This window comes from Bos indicus, chromosome 22 (assembly GCF_029378745.1).
Source record: "Bos indicus isolate NIAB-ARS_2022 breed Sahiwal x Tharparkar chromosome 22, NIAB-ARS_B.indTharparkar_mat_pri_1.0, whole genome shotgun sequence".
NCBI lineage: Eukaryota > Metazoa > Chordata > Mammalia > Artiodactyla > Bovidae > Bos > Bos indicus.
This window is the reverse complement of record NC_091781.1, coordinates 53,712,291-53,733,760: the sequence shown is the minus strand read 5'-3', so window position 1 is coordinate 53,733,760 and position 21,470 is coordinate 53,712,291. Positions and strand designations below refer to the sequence as shown.

Here is a 21,470-nt window from a genome sequence, read left to right as displayed (position 1 = left end):
ACTTGTTTCTATTAAATACATTTCTAAAATTTGCAAAGCCTGAGGTCCAGCTGGAATTTGCCTTACCATCAACTTTAAGGGCCAACTGTATGGTATAAATAGAAATATACCTATGCAATATATATTTTAAAAATTCTTCCCAAGATGGTTCAATTCTATTCCATGCCTTCATACTCCCCACAAAAGAGGGACAGTTAAGTCCTCAGAAGGCTGACCTTTCTGAAGAAGGTGCAGAAAGTCATCTTATCTCTGTTTCTCAGCACACTTGTCAGCACCGCTCCTGTTCAGTCACATCAGGGCAACAGTAGCGTCTGAAAACTCTTTATTTCTGAGCATTACCTCTTTAGTGGAGGTGTTTTGTAAACCAGTTGGCCTCAGATGAAATGAAAATCATCCACTTTCTGTGGTGAGTAATTCAGAGCTCTCCAATTAGCATTTATTTTAAAGCCCCCAAACAACTTTATCAAGCTGGTCTAGGGCGAAATTTTGAGACCTGTCAATCACGTGTGTGTTTCTCTTTATTTATTAGCTCCTTTTTCGAAATGTGTATAAATTGGAATTTCCTGTCTATTTCTGTATGCCTTTTGTTTTATCAGGAGGGACTTGGGACTTCAGTTGTCCCGCTTTTCGTTTCTCAGTCAGTCGCTTGGCCACTGTCTCAGGTAGTAGGTCTGGACTGGGAGTCCTGAAACCTCTGCTTCCTGCTCTTGGTCCTGTGATTAGTGGTGCAGATGAGAGTTCTAACCCCTGTGGTTCTCCCTGGCCTCATAGATTGGGGATTCAGTCATCTCTGAGTACCCTTTTCACTCTCTGATTCTGGTTAAATGTCTTCAAATACAAAAGCAAAGGTTTATGTGGATCTAATAATCTTCCTATTTCCTAAAAGAGCCCGGGCCCTTTCTTTCATCACTTGCACATTTAGGTCTGCGGTTTGAATTTCCAGAAGGGCTCTTTACCATTTATAAGAAGAAACTGGCCTCTGGATTAGAAGTGCCAGCCCATGGTACAACTGGTGCCTTTATTGTGTGTCTGAAACATCAGGTTGATGATTAAGCTGGAAGTTATGTCAACAGGAAATTTGCAAAAGAAGAAATGCAAGTGATCAGTAAACATACTCTAAAATGTTTATCTTGTTGGCAGCAAAAGGAACACAAAATAAGCGTTTTCCGTACAGCATCCCAGCGAGAGTGGGTCTCTCATGCACTACAGTTGGGAACAATCTTCGTGAAAAGCATTTTAGCAGTATAGAGGGAGTGCTTTAAAAATAGTCATAAAATAGTGCCTTAAAAAATAGTTTTGGGCACACTAATTGCACTTCTAGAAATCTATCCTAAAACACAAACTAATACATAAGAATGTCCATATAAGTATGATTTCAAGTATTACCCCAAACCTAAATGCCCCAGAATGCTGAGAAAGGGCAAAGTATACTCCATCTCTATGGAGGACTCCATACAACTCTTTATATGTATTACAAAGGATGTTGAACACCAAGGAGAAATACATCTGAAGTAATCAGAAGTGAAAAAACCAAGGCAGAAATTTGTAGATACAATTTGATTCTCTGTCTTTACGTGTACACACACCAGTACACACACAAAGCAAGAGAAAAGACTAGAAAAAAAATTATGTCAGCATGTTAACACTGGTTCTCTCTGGATGGTGAGCTTATTGATGATTTTATTATTTCTTAATGGTTTTTTCCCCAGATGTTTTTTTCCCAATGACTATGTGACTCTATAACAGAAAATAAAGCGAAGTCATTTACAGTTTATATTCTGAAGCAGGGAAGTGTGCTGGGCATGCAATGTGATTTGTGAGCATGGGGGAGTAGCGGGGTGGAGGGGAGTCAGCATCAGCCTCAGCTGCTCATACAACCCAGAGAGACTAAATTCCCAGAATTGACGTTCTGTCTGCAGTTTGCAATCATCAAAGGGTGGGGTGGCGTCAGAAGCTGCTGCTTCCCGTGCTGACAGCCAGCTACTGACCATTGTGAGCTCAGCAGGCCTCCGTCTGTGGTCCAGGGAGCTTTTTCTAATCACACCAGAAATGGAGCTATTAGGAAAAGGTAAGGAAAAAAAGAAAGACTTTACCTGAGTCTCATGGTATTAATAAGACGTCCTTCCAGGCCCCTGGCTATCTGCTAGGAAATGGAAACAGTGATATTTTCAGACAAGCCACGTCTCCATGCTTAGAAACAGGCCAATTATGTGAACACGATGGCCCTGGACTCAGGGCAGGGACGAAGAGCAAGGTGAAGTTAGTCTGAGAAGTCCCAATTAGAGACTGTTTTTAGAGATCTGCAGCTTTCTGCTTTCTTCTTTCCAGATCTACATAGTAGCCGACTGACCAGGCAGGAGAGAGGGGAGCAGGTTATCCAGGGTTTCATAAGTAAGAAAATGTCACCTGCAGTCACTGGTTATGGCTCTGATGAATCCTGAGATTCTTTTAGCCACATCTTGACTAAGACATTCCTGTATGCAGTGATTTTTGTAAGGATGCTTTAAATAGCCTGCCTGTGTTCTGAAATTCCTTGTTAATCCTAATGATTAGTCACCTTTCTCCCTCCCTCCCTTCCTCACACCCACCTTCCCTTCCTTCCTTCTCTCCTTCTTTGGACAAAGGTGCCTTTCCGTGACCAGCAGGAATTAGTTGTAATTTCTGAGTTAGCACAGTCCAGACTGTCAAGGAAACACTTGACAACTCCATCACTTTTCATCATTCTACTTGCGTAGAGCCGTGCTTCAGTGCATATGAAAGTAATCCAACCCTCAGGGTGGTATTGAAGGAGTAAGAGGAAGTCTGACTCAAGGAAAAGAGCACTAATTTGTATTCATGAATGTGAAACCCATCTAGGCCTTCCCCAAGGCCGAGGCCCTGCACAACGCCTCCATCTTTGATGGCTTCGGAATCCGAAGGGGTTTGTTGGTGGCTTGGAGTGGCAGACTTTTCACTTTCTTATCATAAAGCTCCCTGCTATACAGAGCTGTTATGACACATGAATATCTCGGTTGCTTATACAGTTTTGTTCGCAGGTGCCTTTTGGTGAATGAACGTACAAATGGGAAATACACTAATTACACTGTTGTGGATCTGAATCATGAGCTTGGCAGTGTGGTGTGACGTCTTCTCCAGCAGGACCCTTGACGTCCCCTTGGCCCCCATGCCCATGCCACCTGCTTCTCTGTATCACACTCCACGCCTCCTCCTTGCTGGTGATTTATGAGCATGTCTTGGGCCACCCATTTTCCTGTAAACTTTTTGATTGAGTGCAAGAGGGGTCTGTGCTGAGTTGTCGCTCAAATACAAACATGACTCCTCATTCAGAGCTGAACTACACCTAAGGGTAAAAGGGCTGAGAAGCGGCTTCCCAGAGCCCCGAGGCCCTGGAAGAGTGGAGGGGGAATCACTGGGGACTGAGCAGGATTCCAGGAACTGGGGGGCCCCTGCCCCACTGTGGAATTTGTCCCTCTTCCACACTCATTCCCTGCTGATCTTCCCATGGGCTTCAGGTGGACAGAGTCTGAAATCTTTGAGCATGCCTCTCTCTGCAAAAAGGGCCTGACCCTACTTGGAAGCAGTAGCATCCCATGCCCACCCTTCATCCCCTTTCTTCCCTCATCTCTTGTCCCCTCCACACCGTCCCCTTCTCTGCTCCTGCAGATTTGTTTATTCGTTCATGGAAACAAACTCGACATAGCTCAAACCAGTTGCCTTAACTGAGCATCTGTGATGAACTGGGTGCCAGAGGGGTCTTCAAGGATCCTCCTACTCCCCACTCTTGGGGAAGGCAGGCAGCAAAGAACTCACATGAGTGCACAGTGACATGTAATACCTGCCCAATGCAGTTATAGGAACCACACTGGACACACCGAAGAAACAGCAGCTAATTTTGCCCAGGAGGGCCTGAGACGCCTTCCTAGTGGATTTGGCGTTTGAGTGGAGTCTGGAAGGAGGGGTAGAGTTCTGACAAATGGGCACTTCAGGGAACAGTGAGTGAGGACACGGGAGCGCCTGTGGGCAACGCGTGTAAGAAAGAGGAAAGGAAGCGGAAGAGGGGCGGAAGTCCTCCATGGCCGAGCGAGCAGTTTGGACTTGGTGTGGCAGGAGTCGGTCTTCAGCTCTGACTGGACTCTCTGTTCCCCCCCGCAGCCCTGAGGGTGGGCAGGCCTCCGTCTGGCTCAGTGACAGCAGGCAGGCCGGCTCCGTGAGGGCAGGGCTGGCCTTGCCCTAAATGCCTGGCTCAGCGCTGGACATGTTGTAAGCACTCAGTAAATAGCTGCGGAATAAACAAATGGTAGGTGTCACTCTGCTTTCTGAGCACATGGTCCCAAGAATCCTGAGGCTCAGCCCGAGTCCACCAGGACATGCAGCCGTGGGTCCGTGATGGGGGCAGGGGCACCGGGGCAGTCTTTCCATCCCTGCCCTAGATGGCCCTTCCGGCCACCACTGCAGTGCTTCAACCCTGGGGGAAGGCAACCTGCATGAGGCTCAACCATCAAGTTGCGTGGTTGCTAACTTTCGGAAATTAAGACTTATTTAACTGGCAGGCCTTGTTTTGGGTGCTCTGCTGTCTGAGAGGGAACGCCTGCCTTTCTGGGAAAGGCCTCCAGTGTGGGTGCTCCCGCGAGATTCCCTCATTCTGAAAGGGGTAGAAGTGGTTTCGAAACAGGCAAAATTGATCCATGGTATTAGCAGCCAGGAGGGTGGTGCCTGGGTGGGGAGACGGTGCCTGGGAGTGGGAGGAGGGGGCCTCCAGGAGGTGGGTCACATTCTGATCGTTGACCTGGGTACTGGTTACACCAGTGTGTTTATCTTGTGGAAATTCCTCAAGTTTTACCAGTAGGAATTACAAGCTTTTCGATATGTGCACTTTACTTCATTTAGAAGTTCACTTTTAAAAAAGAGAGAGAGTTATAAAAGATGAGGGCAGAGAAGTGTATAGCTTTAGGCAGAAAGCCTGGAGTTAGGGTCAGAATCCCACAGGTTGAGGGTTGAGATGGGGGGTTCAAGGGTGGGAGGGAGACTCAAGATGGAGGGGATATATGTAAACTTATGGCTGATTCAACGTTGTATGGCAGAAACCAACACATTATTGTAAAACAGTTATCCTCCAATTAAAAATAAAGGGGCTTGCTTCCCTGGTGGCTCAGTGGTAAAGAATCCACCTGCCAGTGCAGGAGACATGGGTTTGATCCCTGATCGGAGAAGATCCCACATCCTGTGGAGCAACTAAGCCCCTTGCGCCACAGTTACTGAGCCCACGTGCTGCAGCTGCTGAAGCCCGCGCCCCCTAGGGCCTGTGCTCAGCAACAAGAGAAGCCACCGCGATGAGAAGCCCGAGCAGTGCAGCTAGAGTTGTTATTGTTGCTCAGTTGCCAAGTTGTGTCCAACTCTTTGTGACCCCACGGATTGCAGCATGCCAGTCCTCCCTGTCCCTCACCAGCTTCCGGAGTTTGCCCAAGTTCATGTCTGTTGAATCAGTGATACCATCCAAACACCTCACCCTCCGATGCCCTCTTCTCCTTCCGCCCTCAGTCTTTCCCAGCGTCTCTCCCAGGGTCTCTTCTGGTGAGTCAGCTCTTCATAGTGATCAGGTTGCCAAGTGATTGGAGTTTCTGCTTCATCATCAGTCCTTCCAGTGAGTATTCAGGGTTTATTTCCTTTAGGATTGACTGGTCTGATCTCCTTGCAGTCCAAGGGACTCTCAAGAGTCTTCTGTAGCACCACAGTTCGAAAGCCTCAATTCTTTGGTGCTCAGCCTTCTTTATGGTCCAATTCTCACATCCATACATGACTACTGGAAAGACTATAGCTTTAACTGCTGACCTTTGTCAGCAAAATTATGTCTTTGCTTTTTAATACATTGTCTATGTGTGTCATAGCTTTCCTTCCAAGGAGCAGTCTTCTAATTTCATGGCTGCAGTCACTATCCTCAGTGATTTTAGAGCCCAAGAAGAGGAAATCTGTCACTGCTTCCACCCTTTCCCCATTTATTTGCCATGAAGTGATGGGACAGGATGCCATGATCTTAGTTTTTTTAATATTGAGTTTTAAGCCAGTTTTTTCATTCTCCTCTTTTCACCCTCATCAAGAGGCTCTTTAGTTCCTCTTTGCTTTCTGCCATTAGAGTGGTATCGTCTGCATATCTGAGGTTGTTTACATTTCTCCTGGCAGTCTTGATTCCAGCTTGTAACTCATCCACCTCAGCATTTCGCATGATGTGCTCTGCATATAAGTTAAATAAACAGGGTAACAATAAACAGCCTTGCCATACTCCTTTCTCAATCTTGAACCAGTCTGTTGTTCCATACAGGGTTCTAACTTGCTTCTTGACCAGCATACAGGTTTCTCAGGAGACAGGTAAGATGGTCTTGATATTACTATCTTAAAGAGTTTCTCACAGCTTGTTATGGTTCATACAATCAAAGGTTTTAGCATAATCAATGAAACAGAAATAGATGTTTTTCTGGAATTCCCTTGCTTTCCCTTTGATCCAGTGAATGTTGGCAACTTGATCTCTGGTTCCTCTGCCTTTTCTAAACCCAGTTTGTGCATCTGGAAGTTCTCCATTCATGAACTGCTGAAGCCTAGCTTGAAGGATTTTGAGCATAACCTTATTAGTATGTGAAATGAGCATGACTGTATGGTATTTGAACCTTCGTTAGTACTGCCCCTAGTTTGAAAAAAAAAAAAAAAAAAAATTCCAGAAGGTTGCAATTCTATCCATCCCCAGAAGAGGGCAGCATTGCACCACTTAATAACCTGCAAGAATGAAGCCCAGGCTCCTTATTTCTGCCCCTGCCCCTTCTGGAAGCTTAAAGCTACTGATTTTGATCATCCTACTGATAATCTTTACCTTTGGGATCCAAATTATTCCCTCCCTTCTTCCATCCCAAGGACATATTTCTTATTTCTATTAAGAGTGACCAAAGCCATGTACTAAGAGTGAGAAAGGAAAGGAAAAACCTCAAAAACTAGTGCACAGGGACACTAGAGCCTAAGTCGGTAACGGCACGTTCATCCTCCTGCCACTGAGCCCAGCAGGAAGAACGTTGCAGAGTGTCTCTTTGTGTGAGGCAGCAGCATGTAAAATTATTTGAGGAAGATTCCTAAAAGATGAGCTAGTGGTCAAAAATGTGCACCCCGGGGGTGTGCAAAAGTCGGCCCTGTCGAGCCCACTGATGCCCAGGGAAGGCCCCACCGGGTGTGGGGGAGGCCGCCCTCACACGTAGGACACTCGTTCAGCTTGCTGTGTAGCCACTGTCTTCGTCTGCCCAGTAAAAGTAACCATATGATTTTCTCCTTCTGTTTTAAAACTGTGTTATATCTTCTGTTGTAATGAGGTTAAAATCCAGGTGCCACCCCAGATTGGATGGAAGGCACAGATGGCTTCAAGAGCTGGCAGCCCCAAACATCCATGTCTTCCTCCCTCCGTCCCGCCGTCCGTCTGTCTGTTCATTTGTATTTTTTCATCCATCGTCCGTGTTTTGAACATGTTTAAAGGGCCTGTCGTCCATGGAAACAGTGCTAAGCGCTGAGACAGATGAAAGGACAGTCCTTGTCACTACGGGGTAGGGCGGCGGTAGACGGGTATTTATGTTGTCATCAGTACACAGCCTGGGCATGCTCCTCATGGCCGAGCATGCTGGACATGGCAGGACCCGAAGGAGAGTCCAGAGCTGCCTGCAGGGGACAGGGATGCCCACCAGAGAAGGGGGTGCCTGCGCTCAGTGCTGAAGGCCGGGTCTGGGTTACCCCAGGAACTCAGGCTGAGATGGGCATTCCTGCCGAGTCCTAGGGAGCATGGCTGGTTCTGGGGACAGCCAGGTGTCCCTGGGACCTCTCTGAGGACCAGGGGCATTTGTGGAGGGAGAGGCCCAGAGGGCAGACGGGGCTGGCGGCAGAGAGAGCTGCACACTCGGTCTGTGGGCAGGGGCCCTTGAGCTTCCTGAGGAAAATGCAGATCTGGGGTCTTGGGCATCCAAACCCCAACTTGCCCCGGATACAGCGCGTGTGGCCCAAGGACACCAGGTTCCTCATGGTTCTGTGCCTGTGTTCCTGAGAAATGGGGACCACAGACACCATTGCTCCCCCTTAAAGGTGCTTCTGGGTTAAGTCAGCCTGAGATCCAAGTACACTGTAACAGATCATTTTTCATATCACTCACGTTGTCTGGGAATCTTCCTGGGACGTGGTACAGAAGGACGTCATTCTGCCAGTGGTGACATTGCTGGTGGAATGTCTGCGAGGTAGGAGGAAGGCAGTTTTGTGACTCAAAGAGCTTATTAAGATAGCTTTTGGAGCCAGAACAATGGGGTGACTATTTTTCTGCATGTACGTCTTCCAAATTAACACGGTCCCATGGTGGACAGGCCCTATGACACTGAGTAACTTGACTAATTTCCATTTAATGTTAATTATATCGGGTGTTTTACACCTTGGCAGATACCCGCACACATACACACACCCCACCAAACTCACATATGCACACACACATACATACACATGCTCATAACAGGATTTTAAAACACAGAGACTAGGGATCCTATTTTTCTAGCTGACCTTCATCTCATTTTCAGTCATCCCCGTTGTTCCACTTCATCCCTCTGAGTCCACTGGAGAATTTCCTTTAAACCGCATCTGTCCACACAGCTGCTGTGACGGGCTGCACGGTATACAAAGCAGGGCCCTGTCCAGAGGCCTTCCTCCTCTGTACAGGGTTCATCTGTATTAGCCTCGAGTGTGAAATGAGATTCTGTTAATTAACAAAGCCAACACCCCGTGCCTCCATCACTAGAGCTGCGTTTGTGCTCTGCTTGGCCTCTTTGAGGTTATTGGGTCTTTGAGTTGTTTGTTGTTTGATCTATAAAGTCGTGTCCACCTCCTTGCGACCCCATGGACTGCAGCACACCAGGCTTCCTTGTCCTTCACTGTCTCCTGGAGTTTGCTCAAATCCATGTCCATTGAGTTGGTGATGCCATCTATTGGGTCTTTGAGCCTCTAAAAAGCCACTCCATGTATGTGAGCTTGAAGCCCCCGAGGGTTCTCATGTTGATGGATGAGTTGTGCTGGGGGTGATGTTGGCAGAGAATGTCAATCTGTCTCCTCACTCAAATGTTCCTCCCTGTGCTTTATAAGAGCAAGATATGGACACGTGCTCTCAGCAGAGGTCTCCACAAATTGAATGTGGAGTAGCTCTTTCTTACATACTTTAAAACTGCACAGCAGTTTCAAATCTGAAATAATTCCAGTTCGAGGGTCAAACCTCTGCTTGTCCTCTTAAGAGAAAACGTCTTCAGTTCACTATTCAGCCAGTAAGGGTGTGACTAACACTGCTTTAAAAAAAAAAAAAAATAGGCACTATAAATAAATTATAATCCACCCATATAAAGTACTGAATAGATGCTGAAAATGAAATGAATCTGGGGAATTCCCTGCTGGTCCAGTGATTGGACCCAGTGCTTTCACTGCCAGGGCCTGGGTTCAGTCCCTGGTTGAGGAGCTAAGATCCCGCACGCCATGCTGTGCAACCACAAGGAAAAAGGAAGTAGATCTGTGTGGACTAGTAGTAACTGCCTCATCAGAGGGCAGTAGGCCTGGGAAGACAGGGGGAGAGGTGTTTGAATTTGAACAAAAGCGGTATAGTCCTGTATAATTTGCATGATTTAAAAATATTAAAAAGAATTTAAGCAGGCACTGTATAGAAGTTAAGGAATGGATTATCTTCATGAATAAAACCCCAACGTAGACCTCTTTGTATCATCCTGAACTTTTCGTTACTCCGGGCTCAGCATAACTGACGTTTGTGCACGAATGTGTGCTCAGTCGCTTCAGTCATGTCTGACTCTTTGCAACCCTATGGGGTCTAGCCTGCCAGGCTCCTCTGGGATTCTCCAGGCAAGAATACTGGAGTGGGTTGCCAGGCCCTCTTCCAGGGGATCTCCCCGACCCAGGGATCAAACCTGGATCTCCTGCATTTCAGGCGGATTCTTTACCGGTGAACCACCAGGGAAGCTCAACTGACCTTTGTACATACCTTTAAAATTTACAAGCAGTTTCATGCAGTTGTTTCATTTAATCCTCCCAACAACCCTTTGAGGCAGGTTTTTATGATCCCTATTTTACAGATGAGCAGACTGAGGCTCAGAGTAAAGAAGTGACTTGCCTTGGCTCATTGAGAAGCAGCACAGAGATTCCAATCCAGGACTGCCAGCTGTGAGGCCTGGTGTTCATGGCACTTCACCACGTTGGAAAGTCATTACTCTCCACTGATTTGACCTAGTTTTCTTAGCATTTATGTGTAAGGAGCCATTTGTGCAAGTTGAGTCGACAAGCGGTCAGCCTGTTTTCACAAAGAGCAGTTATCTGTACTCATCAGCTGGTAAGGTTTGTACTGCTCTCTCTGGATGCTTCCAGTCCCCGCCCCACCAGTTTTCTTCTCCTGTTTTCTTTCCTCAGAGAGCCTTTTCATAAACTGCTGGCCCAAGGCCTTATCAAGGGGCAGACATTCCGCCTACCGTCTGGACAGTATCTACGGCGAGAGGAAGTAGATCTCACAGGTAAGAATGGCCCATCTGGTTGCTCTTGGAGCCAAGGAATATTTAGCTAGGAGGAACAGAAATCCACACAAAGGCGGGTTTCACCCAGGCACATAGGGCCATCGCCCAAACCCAGCTGCAGGGAGGGGCAGCATGTAGGAAGCCTCGGCCAATGCTGTCTCCTTGTCACTCTCCAGCCTCTAGTTCTGCTTCCTGCTCCGCTCTGTTCTCCTGCCCCTGCCAGGCTTGGATCCCGCTGTCCCTGGCTTCAGCATGCAGAGTGCCCTTGGGCAGATGCAGGGCCACCTCCTGCCTCACCTCCTCGGGACCCCTGGCTCCAGTGCCCAACAGCGTCAGCTCTGGCTCCAGTGCCCTCTCTCAGTTCCAATGCAGAGAAGGAGACTTAACCTTGTCAGGTGTCCTTCCTGGTCCCAGCTGCTGGGGCTTGGCTGCAAGGCCACCTCATCCCCACACAGCCAGGGAGGGCGGCCTCTGTCAGCACCATCCAGACAGAGAGTGTGGAGCGGGGAGGAGAGAAGGAACAGGGCTGCACAGCAGGACCCACGTGTAACGTGAGCCCAGCGAGCTAACCCCACGCGTGGACCCCGCTCATGGGGTGAGCTCACCTTCTGGTGACTTCACACGGATGGGGACCTCCCTCCAGGTGAAGTGACCTCAGACATGCTCTGCTGCCCCGAGACCCTGGCAGGTCAGCTGCCAGCTGCCAGAGGAGGCCCCGAATCCATAAAGAAAACAGCAGTGTGCGAGTCCTCCTTATCCTTTTTTCCTGTCCTTTTTGTATATACGTGATTTACTTTTTAAAAAGAGGGCATTGCTTTGTCTTGTTTTGTGGCTGAGAAAAAGCTGGCAAGTGTACTACCAGTTCATGAAAGGCAGATTTGTGGCGGGAGGTGGGCCTCATTTACTTGAAAACCAAAGCATGGTCACGATGTCTAAAGGGAGAGAACACGTCACACTAAGTGAACTAGTGGGATTCTTCAAGTGGACACGTTGAACGGCTCCCTCAGTGTTTCCGGATTGGATATGCTGTGAAAACCGGCTCGGCATCCCCCCCTACCTACGCGTCCTTCTGGTGTGCAGGTTCCGACCCTGTTCACGCAAACACGGGGGAGAAGCTCGAGGTGAGCTGGGAGAAGATGAGCAAATCCAAGCACAACGGCGTGGAGCCCGAGGACGTGGTGGAGCAGTACGGCAGAGACACCGTCCGGCTCTACGTCCTCTTCGCCGCCCCTCCGGAGAAGGATATCTTGTGGGATGTGAAGAGTAAGTCAGCCTCTCCTCCCAGCCGGCCGCCTCCGTGACCCGCCTCCGCACCCAGGGAGTCCAGGGAAGGGCGTGTTTTTGCTGAGACAGTAGGGGAGGGCCCAGGGGTCCTACCTGTGGAGCAGGTAGCAGTTTGCCCGACATCCTGTGCCATTCCTGGGCCAGCATAGTCAGACATAATGAGCCCCAGAGCACCGAGAGCGCGCGCTGTGGCTGCAGACCCCCGGTCCCCACTGCAGCCCTGCTGACCCCACTCCAGGGTGGGGCTGGGAGCCTGCCTTCAGCATAGATTAGGTGTTCTCCGGAAGCTTCTACGAGGATCCCACTTTGGGAACATTTCCTTGAGCCAGGCTGGTTTTTGTGGTACGCCTGGGCCCACTGCAGTCCACAGAGGCCAGTCCCCTCTTGGTGTAACCTGAAAGGTTTTTTCCTGGAACGGTGTCATTGCCCTTTACCAGGCCAGAGAACCCCACCTGGAGCCTGGCCCTGACGTCACCTGTGACCTCTGCAGTCACCCACAGCAGCCTCCAGAGCCCCACGGTCGGGGTGTTTGGGGGTGCGGGTGGGGAGCGTGGGTGGGGGGCGTGGGGATTCCTTCTTCCAGAGCTGTTTAGATCTAAAACTGGGTTGGCAAGATCCTTTGGAGGAGGAAATGGCAACCCATGCCAGTATTCTTGCCTGGAGAATCCCATGGAGAGAGGAGCCTGGTGGGCTGCAGTCCACGGGGTCACAAAGAGTCACACGCGACTGAGCATGCGCACATGCTGAACTACATGAAACACGAAACTGGCGAGGACCCGGCCTGTGTTAAGACACGTCAGGCTGCGTAGCAGTGTGGCTCTGAACGCAGCCTGGGGACCAGCGCGGCCTCTGTGTGCTGCCTGTCCACGTGAGAGGTCAGCCTGCGCCGTGTAACTCAGCCCTGTCTCCATGCACACTGCTGGTTCGGAGGACGTTTTCGTCACAGCACAGCAGGGTTTCTTAACCAAGGAGGCAATGCCCTCCACATCCTGGCCCAAACTTCTAAGCTCCTTTTCGGCCGGTGACAGTTGCTGGGAACACTTTGAGTAAGCCCCTGCGTCCTGTGCTCAGAATATCTGGGGCCCTAAGAAGAAATGACTGAGTCAGCCCTGGGCTGAGTTCCCAGGCACTGGCAGCCAGGGAGGACCCTTCTGCCTGCCCTCGGGGAGATCCCGTGAAGCATCTCCTCCTTCACAGGTGCTTTGTCGCTTAGGTGTGACCAGACCAGACATCCTCACGTTGTCTCTCTCTCTGTCGTTCACTAACGTCACACGCAGCCGACGCGCTCCCCGGGGTGCTGAGATGGCAGCAGCGTCTGTGGGCCTTGGTGACTCGATTTATCGAGGCCAGGACGTCTGGGAAGGCGCCCAGGCCTCAGCTGTTGAGCGACAAGGACAAAGCCGAGGCCAGGAGGCTGTGGGAGTACAAGAACTCGGTCATCTCTCAGGTCAGAACCCTTCCCGGGACACTGGTTGATTCTGTGACTGAGCCCTCGTGGTCTGTGTGGCCTGCCTGCCCTGGGCGGGGCACACCGGGTCTTCCTCCTGTCTTCATCCTGCTGCTTTGGGTATTTATTTCCCCATGGCGGAGCAACGGTGCGCAAGCTCTAAGGGCAAGGGACGCTCTTGAGAAATGGCTCCCCCTAGTGGTGATCTGAGGAGGCTGCCCGCTTTCCAGGAGGCTGCCCGCTTTCCATGTTTCCATATTTAACACATCCTACCCACTCCAGTGTTCTTGCCTGGAGAATCCCAGGGACGGAGGGGCCTGGTGGGCTTCCGTCTATGGGGTCACACAGAGTCGGACACGACTGAAGCGACTTAGCAGCAGCAGCAGCAGCAGCAGGGCTTCCCTCGGAGAAGGCAATGGCACCCCACTCCAGTACTTTTGCCTGGAAAATCCCATGGACAGAGGAGCCTGGTAGGCTGCAGTCCATGGGGTCGCTAAGAGTCAGACACGACTGAGCGACTTCACTTTCACTTTTCACTTTCACACAATGGAGAAGGCAATGGCAACCCACTCCAGTGTTCTTGCCTGGAGAATCCCAGGGACGGGGGAGCCTGGTGGGCTGCAGTCTATGGGGTCACACAGAGTCGGACACAACTGAAGCGACTTAGCAGCAACAGCAGCAGGGCTTCCCTGGTGACTCAGACAGTAAAGAATCTGTCTGTAATGCAGGAGACCCAGGTTCGATCTCTGGGTCAGGAAGATCCCCTGGAGAATGGAATGGCTACCCACTCCAGTATTCTTGCCTGGAGAATCCCATGAACAGAGAAGCCTTGCGGCTACAGTCTGTGAAGCTGCAAAGAGTTGGACGTGACTGAGCAACCAACACTTGCAGATGAGAATCAAGTTTAATGTTATACCAATGACACACAGTATACATTATAAAAACAGAAACAGAATTTTAGAGTTGAAAGGGGTTGAAAAGACTCTGTTCTTTACTGTCCTCGTCTTTAGCCTCTTCATCGTCGCTTCTGTGGGCAGAACTGAGGCACAGAACAGTTAAATGCCCTGTGCAAGTCACAGCCCATGAGGAACTGAGCAGAGTTCCCTGATACCCAGCATAGTGGCGACTTTTCCACTCAGAAACTTTGTTACACAGTATTTGTGGAAGTTACTGTGGAATGAATTTTGCAAATAAATTAATGGCTTATCTTCTTAGAGAATAGCATATTATTGTCTAAATAATTTTTAAAGATTCTTCATTGATAACATCCCTGTAAATTTTTCATCTGGAAGTCTGCTGTAACACCATGACATTCACCTTTTTAAGAACTTTGTGGAAAAATGCCATATGTCTTTGAAAGAAAGCACTTAGGAAGTCTGAAGCCACTTTTGAATGGGTACCAGATACCCCAAATTCTCCTTAGGCTGAATGTGTTCTTTTTTTTTTTTAAGATGTGATGATTCAGATTTAGAAAGTCAGCCAAGGTCACTTCTCTGGACTCCGGTAACTGAGGACATTGAAGGAGCTGAGCTTTTCCTCTTGTTTGTGTAGACTGCAGTGGCCCCGGATCCAGCATGGTCTCATTTAGTGACACCTCTTCAGCTTTATTTCCATCCTCTCTCCCATGCTGTAGAGAAACAGAGCTCATGAAATTGACTTTAGTCATCTGAGTGCTGCTTGAATGATTGTCTGCATATCGCATATTTTCTCTTTGAATTTGGCAAATTCTTCTCTTCTGTCAGATAATAGAATTGGGTTATTTCAACAGGCTGGAAACTCTTGACATCTCAAGGATGTGTTAGTTTTCTGTATCCTTACCCATGGCTCAGAATTGAAAAGCATGCCAAAAGGAAAAAGCTGACAAGTAGTATCTGTGTTCTTGTGTTGACTCTATATTTGAATACGTAAAAAAAAAAAAAGAAAATGTAAAACTGACCTTATCCCCATATACCAGTAATCTTCAATGTGAGTTAAGGTCATGCCACCGTGGGAAGTGACATCCTTTATCCCGTCTCCTGTTTGCTGTTTGGTCATCAGGTGGGTCCCGCCTCCATTTCAGGTAATGATCAGCGTTTTCTTAGGCACCTGCTGTGGGAACCAACACTGTCACAGCTACAGAGGAAAAGGAGCAGTCTTGAGTGGCGGAAACAACATTGACTTGGACTTTAAAATTCTTTGTGCTGATAAAACATTATAGTGACTACTTGAGATAGTGAAAACAGTTATAAGTATCTTTTATGGCATACATTTAGTTCCACATTTTTTGGATAATTCAGTTTGTGTGTGTGTGTGTGTGTGTGAGCCTAACGGAACTTTGAACAAAGTGAACGATTCTGTTTTCACCCATAGGTGACTGCCCATTTCACAGAGGACTTCTCGCTGAACTCTGCGATTTCTCAGCTGATGGGACTCAGCAGTGCCCTCTCGGTAAGTGGCCAGTCTGTGCCCATTTGCTCCTGGCCAAGGGGGGTTGGTGTGGTGGTGAGTCACGTGGTGAGGTGGCCTGCCGCTCCCAGAGGGCAGAGACCACGCCTTTCTGGACATTTTATTTCCAAAGTTTGGCGTGCAGCAGGTGAATGGGTGTGACTAGGTTAACTGATCAGCCTCACCTCAGGAAGACGCTGAGTGTTGGCAAGAACTGGCAAAGAATAGGAGGACCCCTGAGAGCCTTGAGAGGGGCAAGAGGACCCCAGCCCTGGGAGTTTCACAGTGCAGAACCTCTGAGCACGTCTCTGCACTTCCCGCTGGTCCTGCACATACAGGAAGCCTAGCACAGTGGTGACCTGCATTCTAATCTAGACTCCATCTCTCGCTTGACCGTGTGTCCAGGCACAGGTGACTCTCCCTCTGTCATAGCCCTCAGCTGCTTCATCTGTCACGTGGGCTAACAGTACTGCGCTCAAAGGGTGGGAAGACCCAAACCAGGCAGCATCAGCTGAAGGACGTGGTTAAATGCTCAGTCAACAGTGATATATCTGCTCAGGGCTTTCCTGGTGGTCCAGTGGTTAGAGCCCCATGCTTCCCCTGCAGAGGGCCTCATATCAGGTTCAAAACTCATAAGGAAACTAAGATCCTACAAGTTGTGCGGCACAGCCAAAAAAATAAAACAGAACAATAATACGGCTGCTGTTGCTGCTCCAGCTATTTTTAATACTGTGATTCAACGGGGAGAGTTCTTTGCCTAGAACTAAAGTGATGTGAAGAGTCCCTTCCCGCCTGCTTGTCTCTGGACTTCAGGTACCTTCATGGCCTCTCTCACCCATCTCTCTCATCTTGCGTGCCTCAGTGTGTTACCCTGCTGTTCTCTTCTCTCCCCCAGCAAGCTTCGCAGAGAGTTGTTCTCCACAGCCCCGAGTTTGAGGATGCTCTCTGTGCCCTGATGGTGATGGCCGCCCCCATGGCCCCTCACATAACCTCAGAGCTCTGGGCAGGTAGGTGGCCGAGGCCTCATTTGACCTGTTACTACTGGCCAGCATGTGCTTCAGCAGCGTGTTGAGCCTTATTCGGGACTTGTGTCCTCAGCCGTGGGGCCCAGAGTGTGGCATCATCCCTGGGGACCTCTCTGTGGAAATGGGAGCGAACTGAGAATGGACCATGCAGGAGGACTTGATGCCTGTGCTGGGCCCGGTTCTCCAGACCCTGTGTTCAGAGGTCCCCTCTGACTTCTGAGGATGTTTTAAAGGCGCTTGCAGGAGGCAGGCAGCCTAGGGATGCTGTGTTTACATTATGCTTTTACCTGGGAGTTTCTGAGAAGTAGTATTCATTTCTTTTTCGTAGTTATTTTAGCTCTTCTCACCTGTTTATTCTTCTCAGTAGAACTCAGGTATAATTTTGTTAAGTTCTCCCAAAATCTCCTTGAGATATTTGACTTGAGATTTTCTTAAGCCTGGAAGTAACCTGGGAAAGCTTCACATCTTTACCACATCTAAGCTTCCATCCCAGAACACGGTCTGTCTCTCCATTTATTCAAGATTTCCCTCATCCCCCAGTCAAGTTTTGTAATTTTCTTCATATGGATCCCACACATTTCTGGAGATTATTTTCAAATATTTCATCTTGCCATCAGTTTAGTTCAGTTGCTTAGTCGGGTCCAACTAGTTACAACCCCATGAATGGCAGCACGCCAGGCCTCCCTGTCCATCACCAACTCCCGGAGCTTGCTCAGACTCATGTCCACTGAGTCAGTGATGCCATCCAATCATCTCATCCTCTGTCGTCCCCTTCTCCTCCTGCCTTCAGTCTTTCCCAACATCTTGCCATAGTTCATTTTATTTTTTTTATTCTAACTGGAATCTTTTTTTTCTCTTATGATTTTTGACTGGTAATATCTGGCATATGATTTTTAGTAATTATTTACTTACCTATAACCAGATTCCCTGTCAATCACTCTTCCTTCATTTAGGGGTAGAATCGTCTTGGATTTTCTAGGAGTCTGTGACCAACAAATAAGCCTAAGTTTTCTCCTTTCTACCAGTTATGCTCTTGTGTCTGTTTACTGTCTTTAATATACTGCTTAGAAAACCACATGTGGTGTTAAAGAATACTGGTGACAGCCAGTCTGCTCTCGTTTCCAGATTTCAGTGGGACATGATTCCCTGTGAGGTTTACTGTTGGCTGTTGGCTAGGGTAGGTAGTCCCTGTCGTGTTAAGGAAGCGGCCCTCTAGCCTTGTTTCCCAGAACGCGCCTTAGGAAGGGAGGTGGATTTTACTTAACGTCCATTCTTCAGTTGTTGAGCCGTTGTAGCCTTTGCTTTTCATTTTCGCCTTTGCCCTGATGGTATGGCTTATGTGCAATTAACTGATTGCCTAATAGGCTATTGAGGGACTAATTTACCTTGACCATGGGGTAGTAAACCTTTAACATACTGTAAACTCTATTTGCTAGTGTTTATTTAGAATTTTGCAATTACTCTCCTAGGAGAAACCAGCTTTTCCTCAGTGTGCCTTGTCAGGTTCGGAAAGAAGGGTTTCACTGCCTTCACAAAGTGACTTGAGTTGCTTCTGTGCTTTGGAAGACACCACACAGGACAAGAAAGTCCACCCGTTCTTTGCTGAATAGACAGAATGCCCCAAATGGAGGGTGGTATTAGGCCCTGCCAGGCTGCTGCCATATTACATTAGCTTATACAGTCTTTCATTATCTCCTTAGGCAGAAAACATGCCTCTTTGATTTAGCATTGGTGATCACATTAAGTCTTTTAAGTGGCACACTGTTAATTCTTTCCTACTCTTCTCTTCTTATAAAACAAAGCTTATCTAATTTGTAATAAACGTGTTCACTCTCATCCTGGAATATACACATCTCTCCCTTATCATCATTTTCAGTCCCGTATTATCTGTCTGCCTCCTTCATTTCATTTCTCCCAGGAGGGACTGATGTAAATGGGTTTTTCAGAAACCCAGAGACTGCGTGCCCCTCCAATCTCTGTGTTTTAGGACCAGGATTGGGAGGGTGGCAGGAGGGCCTGCTGTCTCCAGGGTCCTGTCCCCGCCGGCAGGTCTTTGCAGAGGTGTGCGCTGCCGTGGACCCTGCTAGTCTGTTTTCTGGTTGTGTGGCAGGCTCTCCTGAAGGGCACACACGAGAGGAGTGTGATAGAAACTAGCCCGTTTCAAACGTGACTTCGTGTTTTTCCCCCACATAGGACACCGGTGGGTTTTGTGAGCTGTGTTATAAGGAGGAGTCTGTCTAGGTTAAATCTGAGTTTTCCTAACCGGTCTCGTTCGGTCATTCCATGAACATTCACGGAGCGTGTATTTTGTGCCGGACTCTGGTCTAGGCATTGGTGGGAAAGCTGGGGAGGGCATTCCGAGCAGCGGGCATTGCAGTCTGTGTTCATTCCCTTGAAAGGGCATCCTTCAGGCATTTAAAGAAGCAGTGGCTCTGCACGTGGGTGTATGAGTGTGTGGCTCCTCCGAGTGGGAAGCGGGGCCGTGACGCAGTCAGGTGAGGAATCCCGCACCGCAGGCCCGGCACCCTGGCCATTAGCTCTCGGGTCTTTGTCAGGTGCCTTCTGCAGACGGTGGGGACCTGACCCCTTCCCGCCTCTCCTGGCATCCGGCAAGGGCCGGTGTCACAGGACTGAGCGTCCTCTCAAGCAGAAGCACTGTGTTGGGAGGGAGCATGATTGCTGTCGTCCCACACTGTCAGTCACTCTTCTCAAGGCTCTGGGACTTTATTCTAAATAAACATAGCTTTCAGGACCTCCCTGGTGGTCTGGTGGGTAAGACTCCACACTCCCAATGCAAGGAGTCTGGGGTTCAGTCCCTGGTCAGGGAACTGGATCCCGCATGATGCAACTAAGAGTCCCATGCCTCAACTAGAGGACCCACGTGCTGCAAGAGCAACAACAGGAAATTCCGCATGCTGCCACCAAGACCCAGCGCAGCCAGATAAATGAATAAAAACACAGCTCTCACACTGCTGACTTCCCTGCTGCATCTTAGACAACCGCACAGTGACTACAGTGGGAATACGGTCAGCGAGGGTGGGCTGTTCAGAAACGACCATTTTCCAGAGTTCCCCAGGAAAGAAGGTTTTCATGGAAGAGATCCTCCCCAAAGGACAGCGGATTTGAGATCTGTCTTTTGAGAGCCGTTCAGGGTCCATAGACAAAATGGCCATTGTGGCTTTGGATAAAAGAAAACCTTTAGAGAAACCCAAAGTACTTGATAGCCTAATAATGCCCTCTACCAATCATGTAAAGAGTCGGTGGAGACCTTCAGTGGGAAATGGAACCAGTGTCTTGGCTGTGTGCACACGTTAACAGGATGAGGAAATCTTTTTTCCTTCCTGACGCTCTGGATCTGAGAAGGTCAGGAGACCACATGTGAATTTACAGAGTTATCTTTTGTTTACCATCATAGAGTACTGTCCTGTCCACGAGGGTGTCAGGGAAACTTTGCGTGTCTGGACCCACTGACACTTTCGGGACACAAGGTTTCCCCTTTGGGCTCCCTAAAGCAAAGCAAATCCTAGAGTTTTCCTTGAAAAGTACGTCTGTACACATACTGTAAAACCCTCAGCTCCTGCAAAGGGTGCGTCCTGGGTTCCCGCATCCCCACCCCTACGCTCAGTTGTTCTCCCCAAGCACCTCCACTGCCGAGTTTGACAGTTGAATTGTCAGAACTCCATGCGTGTATGTGAAATTTTTCTCTCTTTCCATATTGAGTGTTGTATAGAGTGGTTCTATATCAATACTTACAGGCTGACCCTGTTCTTTTTTAACAGCTTCGTGGTGTCTTACCCAGTGAATATTCTGTCAGTTATTAAACAGTCGTCTACTGATGGGCATTTGAGTGATTTCTCCTCTTTGTCTTGTGTGTGTGTGTGTGCTACTTTGAACTTAGCCAAATATAAGTTATTTACAATGTGGTGATAAGCTCTCCCGTCTCTGTTTCTCTGGCCATTTGTACAGTTCAACGCTGACTTTTCTACCTTGGTTTTTGCATCTTGCTTCTACCTCTTGCTGTCTCTGAGTCTTCCATCAACATCTTAATTATGAGGGTCACAGCATGGTGACCCTTTGCCTCCCTTAAGTTTCTCAAGTAACGCATGATCTTGAAGTATAGTCAACCACCACAAATTTTTTTCTTCGTAAAAATGGTGGTAAAATATTGTAGCTATATTGTTTTGCTGTGCTTATAGGCTGTATTCATTAATTTCAGTAAAACTCCAAATCTAGGGACTTCCCTGGCTGCCCAGTGGTTAGGACTCTAAGCTTTCACTGCAAAGGCCACAGGTTCAGTCCCTGGCTGAGGAATTAAGATTCTGCAAGCCACTCAGAAAAGCCAAAAAACACCTGCAAATCCGCAAATCATCTAGAAGTGTGTGTGTGATACTTGTAAGGGACAGTAAGATATTTGTTGATGTTCTGATGGTTTTATACATGAAAAAGCCTCTTGATAAAAGTGAAAGAGGAGAGTGAAAAAGTGGCTTAAAGCTCAAGATTCAGAAAACTAAAATCATGGCATCTGGTCCCATCATTTCATGGGAAATAGATGTGGAAACAGTGGCTGACTTTATTTTTTGGGCTCCAAAATCACTGCAGATGGTGACTGCAGCCATGAAATTAAAAGACGCTTACTCCTTGGAAGGAAAATTATGACCAACCTAGATAGCATATTCAAAAGCAGAGACAGTACTTTACCAACAAAGGTCCATCTAGTCAAGGCTATGG

General features: G+C 48.4%; 1 protein-coding gene across 5 annotated transcripts in view; it reads left to right on the top strand.

The window, feature by feature from the left end:
* The window catches only part of LARS2 (leucyl-tRNA synthetase 2, mitochondrial), a 187,145-nt gene that overhangs the window by 153,587 nt on the left and 12,088 nt on the right, over positions 1-21,470 (top strand). For 3 of the 5 annotated variants that reach the window (XM_070776820.1, XM_070776821.1, XM_019984796.2), the window contains exons 15-19: positions 10,462-10,562; positions 11,643-11,825; positions 13,124-13,293; positions 15,643-15,720; positions 16,613-16,724. In XM_070776820.1, the coding sequence (XP_070632921.1) occupies positions 10,462-10,562; positions 11,643-11,825; positions 13,124-13,293; positions 15,643-15,720; positions 16,613-16,724 (644 nt within the window). Of the gene's footprint in view, positions 1-10,461; positions 10,563-11,642; positions 11,826-12,509; positions 13,038-13,123; positions 13,294-15,642; positions 15,721-16,612; positions 16,725-21,470 lie in introns of those variants that run through there. The other 2 variants (XM_070776822.1, XM_070776823.1) reach the window with 2 other exon arrangements.